Here is a 14,297-nt window from a genome sequence, read left to right on the forward strand (position 1 = left end):
GCGCACACACGAGTAAGACTCGTCCAGCTCCAGGGTTTCTAGAGGCGATCTGGGTCTCGCTGGAGGCGAAAAGCGGGGCTTTGCTGGGGAGCGGATGGGTGGCCTCTCCCTGAACCGGGATTTTGAGGCGATGTTTCCTTTAAACCGGGCGGAGAGCCCTGCGGGAGAAGACAGGTGGGGCTCCATGCGGCGGGGTCGTGGACGGGTGGGAAGAGGTGGGCGCGGGACCCTGGCTCCCCTCTTCCGAGGACGCAGATCCCTGGCTGGTCCCGGAGAGCTGATCCTGGGCGCAGGGCGCTGCCCGCGCTCCCGAGAGATCCTCGCCCTCCCCCAAGCCACTGGACGTCTTCGTGCATTGCGAGGGGCGCACAGAAGTCCCCGGCACCTTTTCGGAGATGCGAGAGAAAGCCGGGCCAGGCCTGGGAGGCAGGGAAAGAAAATGCAGAGAAAAGGGCCACCCTCTTACCCCCAGGTAAAATTAGAAGAAACTTTCTGCCGCCGTTTACCCAACCCAGGCGCGGCTTCGATGGCTCCCTGGGCCTCGCTTGGGGACCTTGCTAATTACTATAATTAATAACTGGAGCTGGCACTGTTTTTGTTCCCCTAAATTCACTGCCTTGAGGGAGAAGAGAAGTAGGCAGCAGCTAGTTATTTCATTCTTCGGACGGGAGGCATTACTGTGGTCGGCCCCTCGGAGCCCCCAATCCCAGAACCCCAAGAGTGCTGGACAACCAAGTCTGAGGATAAGGATCACACTCTTTTGGGAATCCCCGAGAGCAGAATCAGCCTCGAGCAGGCGCCCTGGGGTGCCTTTGCCGTGCCTGCCCCCTCCAGCCGAACCCGGGCACCCCCGCCAACAGCTGAACCACATACGAAAGGGTCCCTGGACCCAGCACGCAAAGGTGGAGCTGCCCTAGTTAGCGTCAGGTAATCAGATCGTCAGACGCCCGCAGACCAACCTAAAAGCAAACACTTTCTCAACAGTGTGGCTTCCAGTGAAATAGTTTATTAAAAAACAAACAAAAAGATAAAAAGATAACTTTTCACCCTACAGGACTTGGGAACCAGTCCGCAGAGCCAACTACTCTGTTGGCCACCCCAGGAATGAATCATTACAAATTGTCTTGGGTACCTGTAATGACTTTTAACAACAAATAGTAGTAATGTCGCCTTTGCCTGATCCTTTCTGAGAGTAGTCGTGACCCCAGGAAAAGTTGGTCGCGTCTCCAGGGGGCTTATACAAAGAAAGAAGTGAGAAATCAAGGCACTCTTCAGCCAAGTTAAAACTAAAAAAGGTTCCCAGCCATGAAAACGTCTTAGGGCACTGGGCACAAGCAGGATTTCTGGAGTAACTAACTTAGTTGCCTGTGTAGACCAGGGCTTATGTATAGAATAGGTTCGAATTTCAGCAGCCCTGCATTTTCTGGGTTTTCCGTTGCCTCGGTTCGCTCCAGCGGTTGAAGTTCTCCTTAAACACCACCTTGGAAGGTCGAAATCCCTTCCCCCAAATCTCGTGCAAGGAATGGAAGGAGTCCTCCCCCAGCCCGCACCCCCTTAGTGGCAGTCCTTTACCCCCTTCTGCCACAGCTGCAGCCTCTCCAGGAGCCCATCCCCGATGGAACATCTGCGCGTTTCTCTCTTGATCTCACGCGAAAGCGGGTTTCCGCGGGGGATGGGCCTCAGGTAGGCGCCGGGCGCGGCCTGGGGAAAAACAGTTGCGGAGCATCTGAAGCGGAAAATCCAAGCAGATGTGGGCCGGCCTGGGCCCGCCCCTTTCCTCTTGGGGCCTCAGTTTCTTCCAGATCAGTTTCCTAATGGAAAATTTCTAAGAGGTGGGGGTTTGTGCAGAGGCGTGCTGGTGAGCCTCCGGGTGCTCCCAAGCGAGCGAAGCAGGACTTGCTGGGGGTGCCGGCGCCCCGTAAGCTGGCCGCGCACCCGAAGCTCGCAGCCTCAATGTGTCTGACCCCTCATCTCACCCGTCTTCTTCTTGCCCCCAACTTCCCATCATTCCAGATTCCGCAGGCTCCTTCCGGGCCAGTAGGGGAACCGCGGGTCCAGGGCAATGCCCAGGTCTTGGGGGTCATTAGTTCCGTCTGAGCCTCTCCCCTGAGTCTCCAAAAGCCGGGTGAGGAGCTCGGCTTTAGGCTCAAACCATAGACCGGGAGGGAGGCACCCCTCGCACCAAGGGCCTGGGAGCAAAAGACACGCGGCCGGTGTCCCAGTCCGAGGCCACCGCCAATCGTCCTGATCAGAAATAGCACGTGTTTAGTGCTTTTCCCAGTATATACAGAGCTTCCAGCCTGTGGATGTCTGTCCTGAGTGTCCTCCTGCTTCGAGGAAGAGAGAGAGCCTCGGTATGGTCCCAACCAGGTGGTTCCACACAGACATCACTATCCTACCCACCTGGGAAACTTCGGGGGCCGCTCCCAAGAGCTTTGGGTACTTTCTGTGGGGGAGTGGAAGAGACCAGGCCGCTGTGTGTGTGTGTGTGTGTGTGTGTGTGTGTGTGTGTGTGTGTGTGTTGAATGCATGTGTTGGGGTACACAATGGGAGGTATACGATGACCGCTCGGGGTAGGCTTTGGGCCTGAAAGTGTCCCACACCACACATCTGCGAGTCTCCAAACATGCCATTATGCTACTTCCGAAACCACGCGATCCGAGCCTGTCTTGCCGATGAGAAAACAACGGCCGCCACTGTGAAAAGCTGGTAGCGAGATCTCAAGTACGCTTTCCCGTAAAATCCTGGAAATTTAGTTCGAGAAAAGTTTCTGTCCCTGTTACTCGTCGGGTTTCTCCCACTTCCACTTAGCCATGTTCCTGCGATCCGCGTAATCCCTTTCAAGCCCGGGAGGAATTCTCTCGGGTCCATGATTGAGGATCGGAAATCGTGGGGGCGAGGGAGCGTTAATTCCTCCCAAAGCCAGGGAGGTGCAGGAGCGCACTCGCGGGCGGCCTGCGCTAGTAGCGCCGGGGCCCAGACGACAGTTCCTTTTCTCCTGGAGCCTCTTCTCCCGCAAGCCCAGAGCCGACAACTGTCCACGCTGCCCGGAGCGGATAAGCGGGCGCTGCGTTCGGGCACCGCATACCCGCGCAGCTCGCCCGCGGCGCGGACGCCTTGCGCGCACTGCTGGAAACCGAAAAGCGCTCCTGGATCCGAACCCCCAAGGGAAAGTGCTGGTTCCTCCGTGCGCCAGGCGTTTGGGGGTTGCCACCAACATCCAAGCTCTCCTGGCTTTGAGATTTCGGAGCACCAGCCCCGTCCCCTCAAGGCCACGGCTGTAGGTTCGGCAGGGTGCAGGGCCAGGTGGGGGCCGAGCCGAGGGAGCTACGACGCCTCCAATCGCCGCCGAACATCCGACCTTCAGAGGGATTCTTGGAAAAGATCAGAAGCGCCTTCTACAGAAAAGGTGTTCGTAGGCCCGGCCCTCCAGGCCCGCGGGAGGGAAGCGGGTACCAGGTCACTGTGGTGCAGTGAGGGCGCAGAGCAGCAGACTCCTCCCGTGCCGCGGGAGAGTGAGGCGACACCAAGAACAGAGATGTTTGCGCCCGGCCCAGTGGCCACCGCGTATCACCGCAGGGCGCCGACGTCCAGATCAGACGCCCCACAGTCCCACAGCCTTACACCCTGCAGCACACGGCCGAGGAACCCCCACGACACTGCGCCCGCATCCACTGCGGCTGCCCTCTGACCCCGCGCCTCTGCACCGCACTCAGAGGGGCCGGACTCCTATAAGAGGTGGGGGTTTGTGCGACCGCCACGGCCAGAATGTAAGGAGGACCCCGCCCCCGGTGGCAGGAGCGGGAGGGGTGGCACTGGAGGAGTCTGGCAGCCCAGTGTGGCCGGGAGAGCGCCGGGACACCCCATGGCGCCGTAACCAACTGCGCCTCCCCACTGCGACTCCCTCTGGTCCCTTCACCTTGGCGCCCACCAGGGCTCGCCCGATGATCCTCGCTCAGTGACCCTCGATCTGAAGCAGCCACCCCAGCCCCGATTCCCCCACATTCCGGCTGCGTTGGGTCGGGCTGTGGGAATCCAGGCTGTGGGCCCAGTTCCCGCGGCCGCCCTGGGAGAAGCCTGGCCGCGCCAGGCGAGGCTCCCCGGCCCCCTCCCTCTGTCGGGTCCGCGCGTCCCCGCGACCTCCCGCCCCCCAATCTCATTTCTCTCCCGCGTTTCGAGGACAGAAAGTGCAGATGGGTCACTTCCGAGCCTTTCCCGCGCCCTTTCCTGAGGCGTCTGGGGCGGGGGTGGGGGGTGGCGGGGATGTTTTTCTCCTACTCTGGCCTCCCCGCATTCGGCTCTCCCGCCTGTGAAGTGGGGTGGACGAGGACGCGGGACCAGAGCGAGCTCGGAGGGGTCCGTCCTTCCTCGCAGGGCACTTGGCCGGCGGGTCGCGCTGCCTCCCTTGCCTGGTGAGCCACAGAGGAGGTCTTGGCATCCCTTCCTTCCTCCCTCCTACGCTCCTCCCCGCCTCTCAACCCAGCGCCCTGATCCCGCAACCCGCCCGCCGGAGCCGGTGCCCGCGGCGCGCCGTGCGCACTCACCACGACTTCCTTGAGCCCGGGCGCGCGCCGGTCTCTCCCGGCGGAGTCCCTGGAGGCAGAGACGCGGAGGCGCGCTTGCGACTCCGGGGCCGCGGTGGGGTCGGGAGGCGAGGCTCGCCGCCCCCGCCCCCGCCGCGGTCCCTCCCCCCGGCCCCCCCTCCCTGGGCCCCGGCAGCCGACTGCTCCGCCCGAAGGCGGGTCCGCCATAAACAAACGCAGCTCGGTCGCACGTGGGCCGTGGAGCTGCTGCGCCTCGCGACAGATCTCAGGCTCCGGGCGCCGTGTCTCCAGGCACAAGGAACCGCCGGGGAGGGCAGGAGAGCGCGCCCGGGCCGGGCACTAGCCGCCCCCGTCCCGGCTCCCCTCCACTCCCTTCCCGCTCCATGGCTCCGCGGCCGCCGCCTCCCTCCAGCCTGGAGGGGCCTCGGGGCAGCGGGTCCGGACACGCAGTCAAGGACTAAACGGCACCGCCGCGTCCTCGCTGGCCCCTTTCCGTCGCCTACGGAAAGCTGAGGTGCGGGAGAAAGCAGGAGGAAGGAAGAGCGAAGAGAAACGAGTGGGAAGTCGGTGCTCTGGTCACCGCGGGACAGTCCAGCCCGGAGGAGGCTGCGCCGGCGACGGCGGCGGGCGGAGCGCGGGGCGGCGCCGCTGGGTTGCACGGAGCTCCGGGGCCGCGGCTGCAGCTTGGCGTCCCAGTGCCCCAGGCCGACCCCACGCACCTGCCCGCGGCCGGCGCCCCAGACTCACCTGGCCCCCGGCGCCCCCCTCCCACCCGCCACCGCTGCAGCCAGAGCGGGGCTCCGCGGGCCTGGAGCACGGCCGGGTCTAATATGCCCGGAGCCGAGGCGCGATGAAGGAGAAGTCCAAGAATGCGGCCAAGACCAGGAGGGAGAAGGAAAATGGAGAGTTTTATGAGTTGGCCAAGCTGCTACCGCTGCCTTCGGCCATCACCTCGCAGCTGGACAAGGCGTCCATCATCCGACTCACCACGAGCTACCTAAAAATGCGCGCCGTCTTTCCCGAAGGTGAGGCCGCGCTGGGCGGCGGGGAGCGCGCTGGGCGGCCCGGCGGCCTTGGCCCAAGCCGGGAGCTGGAGCTGGCCGGGAGGGCCCGCCTCAGCCACCCCGGCAGTGCCAGGGGGTCCTGGGGAGGCCGCGCACGGGGGCTTTGGCGCCTGCTCGAGAGAGGGGCCAGGACCTCGGAGCCCCAGAGACGAGACCATCCTCTGGGCCAGGGGCGAACCAAGAATTGTTCTAGGAGCGTGCTAGTCCGTTCTGGCGGCTTTCTTTCCTTCCTTCTTTCCTTTTTCTTCGTTTCTCTAACTACTCCTTTTACTTTTTCCTTCTTCCACTTCTCTCTTTTTCCGTGGAAGAGAAGCATGTGCACTCCTGCAGGGGGTGAAGGGCGCTTGTAGCTCCCAGCTGAACTAGCACGGAGCGCACAGGCCTTAGCCAGGAGCAGAGCTCTTGTGGGGGCGCGAGCCTCAGACTGGGACCTCTCTGGCCGCCTGTTCTCTGCTCGCCTCCCTTGGGGCTGGGTCTCCGGAGGTCAGGATAGGAGAGAGGACGAGTCAGTTAGCCCAGACCGGGCAGGAGATAGCGGGAGGCGATTAGTTCAAAAATGGCAGGCGGGCCTAAACACAGTCTTTTTTTTTTCTATTTGGAATTATAACCCCAAAGGGGCAGGTGCCATGGTGGGCAAGGGTCTCCAGGACCAACAGGTCCAGTGGACTCGCAGTGGTAAGAAACGGTGGGGTGTGTGGGCCGCAGTCCCCACCAGGACTCTGCCTGTGAGTCTGTGGCCAGGCCAAGCACTTCTGAGCAGCAGAGCTGGGGGAGGCCTGGTCACCACAGCGTTTGCTTTTGGTGTGCCGGTGGTTTCGAAATGATCTCCTTGCAGTGTCTCTGTCCCCTGCTGGGGTCGCTGCGGCCTGGTGCCAGAGATTGTGACACTTGGCCTGATTGTTGCCCTAGGACCTCCGGGCCTAGGATCCAGAGGGCCACATAAGCCTCTGCAGCCCTAGCAGCTAGCGCCAGAGTAGGGGGACAGCTTCAGCCGCAGGACACGGGAGGGTCTCTGCAGTGCAGCTACAGGTGTCCTTCAGCTGGGGGACAGGGTGAGGAGGGCCTCCATTAAGCCAGTCCCAGGCCCAGCGACCCACCCACTGTCCGTAAGCTCACTATTTTGCAGTCGGCAGTGCTAAGCCTGTTATTTGTAATCGTCTCTCCGGGTCTGGAGCCGCATTTCACACCACTTCGTGGAGCGGAGCGGGGAGGGCCCGTTTGCCAGCCGAACTCCAGCTCTGCCCCACAGCTGGCCGGGCAGCCCAGGGTGCTGGAAGCCGTGGCCTGGCCTTGCCTGTGCCTTCCAGCTGGGCCGTGCAGCCTCTGGGCACTTTCCTGCCCGGAGCAGGAGCCTGTGGCCTGTCCGCCAGGGCCCAGCACACATTCTTTCCCCGTCCAGCCCTGACCAACCGAGGTGCCCCCTCCTCCAACCCCTCTCGCTGGGAGCTGTCATCTAGTGATCACTATTAGTCCACCAAAGGGTGACCCCTTCACTGGAGAAGCAGAGATGATTCCTCTGCAGCTGAAGTTTCAGTGAAAATTGAAAGAGAATAAGGTTTGATACTGGCCGAATCTTTTCCACCTGGGGAAGGAATGGTAACTGGTTTGCTTCTCTGAGCTGTTTCTTTGTCCGAATGCTACAAAGCAAGTGTGGACCCAGACAGGACACCCACCCACCCTGCCCCCATTGGAAATAAAAACATACAAAGAAATGATCTGAAGATTATACGATTTGTTGCTGGTGATTTCAAATAAGCCAGAAATTAGTTAGACAGGGAGGTCTGGAGAAAGCTAATTGTAAGCCATACGTTGTTTGGCGGGTTTTCCAGGGAAGCCTGCTCAAAATTGGGAAGTGATGGGTGGACTGCTTCTGCAGATATTTAAATTAGGTCTGTGCTTCTAAGCTCTGGAAAGCGAGTCTCTAGACGTTTGGGTTGAGAATTGCTTGGCCCTGAGCCTGTTGCAGGAGTGGGCTGGCTGGGGGGCTCCCAGCCTGAGCACTAGACCATGTGTTTTGCTCAATAGTGTCTTGATTGAGAGGTGGCCTGTGCGTCTGCAGGATGACCATCAAGGTTGAAACTCTGGAAGGGTCTGAGAGGGAGCTGTTTGGCCCTAGAGTTTTGGAAAAGGCCCTGAGCCTGTGAGGTCCCTATCTACAGGGCACGTGGAGGAGGTGGCAGTCCAGTCCCAGGCTCTCCCGCGACCCTAGAGCAGGCGGGTGCTGGCTTGGTCGGGGGAGGATGGACAGACAGACCGACTCCGGACTCCTCTTTGCACTCAGAGGCCTCTGGCCTGCGGCTCTGGGCGGTGGCACCATTTCTCACCTAAGCAATCTTGGCGAGGAATTGTGAAGCCCCAGTGCCAGGTGAGGCAAGAAAGATGCGTTTAGAAAGAGCTCAATTAGGCAGAATTACTTGCTCGCCCCTCTGGTAGCTCCCAAGGGCAGGGCGCGGAAGCGGCATCGTAATTGATTTAATCTGTTCCCGAGGACGGGGGCGGTCTGCGCCCGGCGATGTGGTGCGGGATTGGGATGGGGCTTGGGAGAACCGCTGGGGTCGGGGAGCCAGCGTCAGGCAGGTTTTAGGGCCAAGGCCATTCGGGCGGCGGCCAGAGCTCCCGGATCTGCTGGCCTCTCGGCTGCGCATGGAAAGGTGCGGGGCGGCACAGACGTGCCAAGCGCGCCCCACGACCCTCCCGCCCCGGTTCCACTGCCCTGGAGCGGGCAGGATCCCTGTGTGCAGAAGGACTTAGGATTTGGAGAGTCAGCAGAGAATGCACAATCCGAAGAAAGCACAGGAATCACCAGGCTAACCCTCCATACTTGAAGAAATCGAAGCCAGAGAGGGGTGGGTTTTCCGGAAGGTCCCACACCCTGGGCAAGAACGAGGGTGGCTGGGGCGGCGACCTTTGTGCCGCCCGCTCTCCCGCTGGGCAGGAGGGGCTGTGGGCCTCGCTTCTTTGTCCAGAGTCTCCCTGAGGCAGGAGGAGAGAGAGAGAAACCCAGAATGGGCCCCCCCACCCCAGGAGCAGAGAGAAGTGACAGGAGCCAAGGCAGAACACTCCTGCCTAGGCCAGTCTCTACTCTTGGGGCTGCTGGCAGTTCTTACAGCCTTTCAAGGCTCTGCTTTGCCGCCAGACTTCCATCTCCGTCTGTAAAATGGGCACATTAGCAACTCCACGGCTGGGGCGGGTGTGAGGAACCAGGCAGAGTAGGTGGAAATCTAACGTGTTCCCACTCCAGTCACCGCTTCCTGCCAGGTCACCACGCTTCCCCGGCCACATTCAACTTCCACAGCGGTGGGTCTCACCCAGGGGACCTCTGGGACGCAGTCTGCGCTGAGACTGGGAAGACCCATTGTTTTCTAGGTCCCCACGTTTTCTCCCCTTTAACAGCAAACTCAGAAGTGAGAGGTAGATGGGCAGGGAAGAGCGCAGACGAGCAAGGCTGGCTGTAGAAGTGGACTCAGAATTGAAAACTGGGTGCATGAACCGATGGTTGGGAAGGTAGGTGACCGCTGGGGCCCAGGCCGGTGGACCCTGTCTGCGGGGTGGCCTTCCCTTCTGGGGAGGGTGCTTAGGAACCCCTGAAGTACCCTGGGAGGATGGACTCTGCCGCTCTCTGCCCATAGCTTCATGGTGACCACCCCAGGCAGGACGCAGGCCAAGTTCTGCCATCGCTGGTCAACACTGGGCTTCAGGAGGTCAGAAGGGCCACAGGGGCTGGGGTCCCCGGCCAGTCTTGAAGATTAGGCCCCCTCCTAGGAGGACAGAGAGGTTGGGGCACCAGCGGAGGGGCAGGGTGTGGAGTCCCTTGCTGGCCCTCGCACACAAAGGGCTGGCAGGAGGAAGTGGCCAGATGTCCCAGCTCAGGAATGGAGTCCGAAACTGAGGCTGACTCTGGGAAGGAGAACAGAGCGCCACTTCCCCCACCCCTGGACCTGAAGTTCCCAGACAGGTGCGAGTGAGCGATGGGGAGCGACTAAGACATTTATCACTGCCTTTTACTGAAAAAAAGCGAAAACATTCACACACAATGTGAAGTGGGGTTGGAGACCTGCATTACTCCAGAGGTGGGATTTGTCTGGGTGCAGATTCAAGGAGGGCCTCCCCTCTCAAATGCACGTCCACGTCCGAGGGCCTCGGGGAGGAGGAGGGCCGCCCCAGAAATTGTGCGGAATGGAAAGGCTTCGACTTAAGAGGGTTTGGTGAGGACAGATCCTGCATCACCGCGGGGTTACAGGCTGAGGCCTTTCTGCACTGCAGCCCAAACTAATGTAGATTTTAAAAAGGTAGACTCGTTTTTAAGAATAATGTGGATTTTTACAACCTCCTCCCATCTCTACTTGGAAGCCTGCCAGGCTGTGCCCCCCGGGTGCGGGGGAAACGCCCACGCTGGTGAATCAGCCTGCTCTGCTCCGCGCAGTGGTGAAGGGACATCCTGGCATGCGGGGCTTCGGGGGTTCCAGGCGAGGAACTGGAGCGCGCACGCGCCACAGAGTCAGTTCCCAGGAGGCCGGCGCCCAGGACACGGCCCGGGGTGCACCAGGGCGCCCAGAGGAAGCCTGGCTCATGCGGCGCTGTGTAACCACCGAGGCCCCATCTCATCCTTCAAGATCTGAGCATCAGGCGTTGGGGCGCGGGCGCCTTGCGTCCGTCGTGTGAGCACGGGTATCACTGGCCAGCAGCAGGGCAGGGCCAGGCTGCAAGCCCCCTCTGCTCCTCTGCCCGGTCGCGCATGCAAGGCCTTCTTGGGGCGGGGCGCCCCAACCTACAGCTCCCTTCGCACCTCCTCCGCGGCCTGCTGCGTGACTTAGGTTTGGAAGAGGCCGCAAGGGCCGGCTTTTCAGGGCCGCGGGCGGGGAGTCCGGAGGGAACGAAGCATGCTGAAGTGCGCGGAGGAGCCTCAGCCGTGACAATTCACTGGGGTCCAGAGCCGTGGCGGGAGGTTTAGAGGCCCCAGCTCTGGACTCTCCTAGACCAGTGAGGCGGGATCGGCCCCAATCTCTCCAAGTTACAGCCTCGCACAGGCTCGTGGCCCGGTAGCCCCAGAGAGAGACTCCGTGAGCTTGCAGACCCGCGGGTGGTCATGCTCTGAATTCCGGGTCGTAAACGCCAGTGGGGGTGACAGGCGTTAGATACTGGCTTTTTTTTTTTATATCCCCCTACCCACCCCACATCCATACCCTTCTTGACACTGAAGCAGTTTGCAATCAGGGAGTGTGACCTTGTGTCCTCAGATGGCCCACAGGGTGGGAGAGGACATGCCCTCTCCTGGGAGGTGGGTAGTAATTGAGAGGGCAGGGGGGCCAGACAGCAAGCAAAGCGAAGACTGGAGCACGGTGGTGGCAGCCATGACAAGTTTCAGGCCTTGCACGGACGGGCCTGTGAGTTTAGCTCATTTAATCCCCAACAGCCCCATTTTAGAGATGAGAAAGAAAGGTTGGCAGTCAGGGCACTTGCTGGAGATCAGACCGTCCAGCCCCCAGAAGGTCTGTTGTGGTTTTTCACAGTCCCAGATCCAGTTTTCCATGGAGGGGCTGGGGCAGGGTCTGGCTCCATTATTAACCCCATTTAATGATCACAAGACCCCTGTGAACAGTGTTTTTGTTGCTGGTTTCGATACCCAAGTTTGCCCTCCGGACCATGTGAGAGTCGCTGTCCATCCTGGGACTTTTCAAAGCCCAGACCCTTTCTCCCAAGCTAGACCCATCGGCCACTGGCCATAGTGAGCCCTGCTCCTGAGACCAGAGGAAAAAGCAAACCAGCTGTCTCCTTTAGGTCTCCCCTTATGTGTGACCCATCATCTGAGAGGGGGGCCTTACCTCACAGTGAGGAAACCCCTCCACTGTGTCCCCTTCCCTGGGAAATCATCTTATTTGTGAGGTCCCATGTTTATGGTCTGTGACCTGCACCTGAAGGGCAGCGCCCAAAGGTAACCCCAGGGCCTGGATGGGACACAGCAGGCACTCGGGGCTGGTTATTACTGACTAACCGAGCACCTAGGGAAGAGGGGCCATATTTAGATAGCATCTATGGCGGGAGGGCCTACAGTTTAAGCTGAACGGCCCGCTGAGTGTGAGTACCAAGATGCAGGTACCCACAAACCCTGGAATGCAGAGAGGGAAAGGGGGTCCCTGGCCCCTTACCTCTGACCTGGCGCCTGACTCCCACGACCTGGCCATCTGGATGCCCAGTAGCAGGAAGTCCCCAACGACACATGTAGGCCCAATGGGCCCTCAGACTCCTGTGGCTGGGAAGCCACGGGATGGGCTTGGGACTCCCCAACCTCTCCCCTGCAGTCACTGAATGGGGCGTCCCGGGATCAGGTGGAGCAGATGGCCAGTGGCTGGCCCCCTGGAGGAGCTTAGCCCAAATGAAGTCCTCTGCTAGGCCAGGTAAGGGCCACAGGCACAGTGCCTCACTTTTTTAGGAGTATGTGTGGCTTACAGTACCAAGACAATTTTTTTTTTTTTGGTTACAAATCTTAATTTATTTAGTCTCTATGTTCAGCCCAAAGTAGGTTTTTATGGGCAGAGTGAAAAGGCCTCACCCACAGCGGTTTCTAATGGAAGAGCTGGCAGCACATCGCCCCTGGGTGAGGTGACATTGGGGTAGGGATGCTTGAGGGGAACCTCTCACCACCCCTACCACCTCCTGTTAGGTCAGAAAGGAGTGTTTGCACCGAATCTCCTCCAGCAAAACAGAGGCTTCGAGAAATTACAGAAATAATTATAACGATATAAGAAATATCTGGGTATTTAAATTACACGAAAATCGTCCCATGTACCGAATGCACTTTTGCATTTGAGGCCAGAGCCTTCAGCAAGGCTTACGGGAGAGCCAGGCAGGGGAGTCTGGGCTGGGGGTCATTCCCAAAGGTACAGATTCCCCCAGGTCACTAGGACAGACCCTTTGAGAAGCCAGGGCCAGGAGGCCATGCTCACTTTCCCCACCCAGCTAGGCAAAGGGAGTTTGGCCCAAACCTGGGAAGCCACCCTGGGGTGAGGTAGAGAGCAGTTATTCTGTCCATTTTCAAAAATTGGAGTTTCTGAGTCTTTTTAAAATTCTTCATTCAAGCCTGGCAGCTGGCGGTGGGGAGGGGGCACTTTTAAATTTTGGTTCTTTCCATTTCTGATTAAGTGGAATAACGTGGGCCACCACCAAGCCAGCTGCTTGGATGTTGGGGAGAAAGGACTTTCCCGTGGGAGCCAGTGGCATGCTACTGTGTGTGTGTGTGAGGGGGTGTCCGTCACTGTGGTCATCCTTGAGAGCCAAGTGGGGTGGGCAGTGAGTTCCTGGGGTCAAGGAGACACCTGTCTCCACGATGGTGGTTTAGGTTCTGCAATCACATTTGGGAGATTGGGATGTGTGGAAATGAGCCACTTCCTTCTGGGGAGGCCACGATAAGCCCCTAATTTCTAGAGCCCAGGAAGATAAATTAGAGGTCGTCCCTTTTTTTAGCTGCAAACAGAGTTCACTGGGAAGGGTCTCCGAAGCCTCTGAGGGGGCGCAGGGCCCCCAGGTGCTCTGGGCCAGGGTGCATTTTCCACCTCCTGAGACCAAAGCCCCCAGAAGCCAGGGTGCCCCGGTTGGCTCCTGCAGGGACAGCGGGGGAGACTCAGGGTGCTGCCCAGCTACTCTGCCCACTCACTCGCCACCACCCTTAGAGGGGCTTCGTGGTCTGGAGAATGGTCCCCGAATCAGCTATGGCTGAGCGAGTTTCCGCGTCCTGCCTTGGCCTCGAGTCGGGCACTTGGGGTGCGCAGCGGTCAGGGGGCCGGTCTGCCCCGCAGTTCACCGCCTGGAGTTGGGGAGAGGCAGACGCGCCATCGGGGCCCACAGCCCGCTGCGCACGGGTTGGCGGTTGGGAGCTGGCGGCTCTCCAGTGGGCCTGGAGTCTGGGAGCGCGTTTTCCACGAAGAAGAATGGGGCGCAGGCTGAGACAGAGACCACTGGCCTTCGCCACTTCGCGCCCAGGGCCGCAGCGCTCACTGGAGGATGGCTGGCCAGGCCCCCAGCGGAAGGACTCCAGGGACCGACTGAGTTGTGCAAGCCACCTCACCTGGCTTTCCTGCTTCCTCCCCAGTCCGCGGAGGGAAGCCTGGGATGTCCGGGGTCAGAGCCGCCGCCGAGCCGAGGGCGCAGGAGAGGGAGGCTGCGCGGGGCAGGGCGGCCTCTCCGCGGGGCGCGTACCGCAACCGGTGGCCTTCGGGGGTGGGGGAGGGAGCAGGAGGCCTGGGAGGGCAGTTAGGAAACGGAGGGGCTGGGGGACCCCAATTTGTCAGCAGACGCCTCTCAGTCACTGTGGAGTACATACGGGGCTCTCACCTCCTGGTCCTGCCGCTGGCGCGCTTGGGGTTCGCCCTTGGAATGCCCCCAAGTAAACCCTACCCAGGCTGCAGGTCTCGGGTTGGAGGGGGGACGGCGCCCCCTGGGACGCCTGTGAGCGCTGGAGAGTCTGAGGGGTTGTGGGTGGTTGAAAACGGTCCTTTTTTTTTTTTTTTCTTGCAGAAAAAGTCGCCTCCGGGGCAGCGAGGGCTTTCTGTCTGGGCTTCTCTGTCTTTGGGGAAATGCACAGTTGCCGGCGAGGCGGGAAAGGGAGGGAGGGTCCTTGGGGGAATATTTATGGGTCAAATCAGTATCCCCGTTTGGCTACGACAATGGCCGATTTCAAAGCAGATTAGATTAC

The 14,297-nt window shown here is 60.3% G+C and overlaps 1 protein-coding gene across 3 annotated transcripts in view; it reads left to right on the forward strand.

Annotated features, from left to right (window-relative positions):
- Positions 1-4,754: 4,754 nt before the first annotated feature.
- SIM2 (SIM bHLH transcription factor 2) overlaps positions 4,755-14,297 on the forward strand; it is a 46,039-nt gene continuing 36,496 nt past the window's right edge. Inside the window, exon 1 of one of the 3 annotated variants that reach the window (XM_039857501.1) lies at positions 4,755-5,569. In XM_039857501.1, coding sequence (XP_039713435.1) covers positions 5,395-5,569 — 175 coding nt within the window. In that variant the 5' untranslated portion in view covers positions 4,755-5,394. Of the gene's footprint in view, positions 5,570-12,894; positions 13,724-14,297 lie in introns of those variants that run through there. The other 2 variants (XM_039857502.1, XM_039857500.1) reach the window with 2 other exon arrangements.

The sequence above is a fragment of the Pteropus medius genome, unplaced genomic scaffold (assembly GCF_902729225.1).
Source record: "Pteropus medius unplaced genomic scaffold, Ma_sr-lr_union100, whole genome shotgun sequence".
In the NCBI taxonomy this organism is placed as follows: domain Eukaryota; kingdom Metazoa; phylum Chordata; class Mammalia; order Chiroptera; family Pteropodidae; genus Pteropus; species Pteropus medius.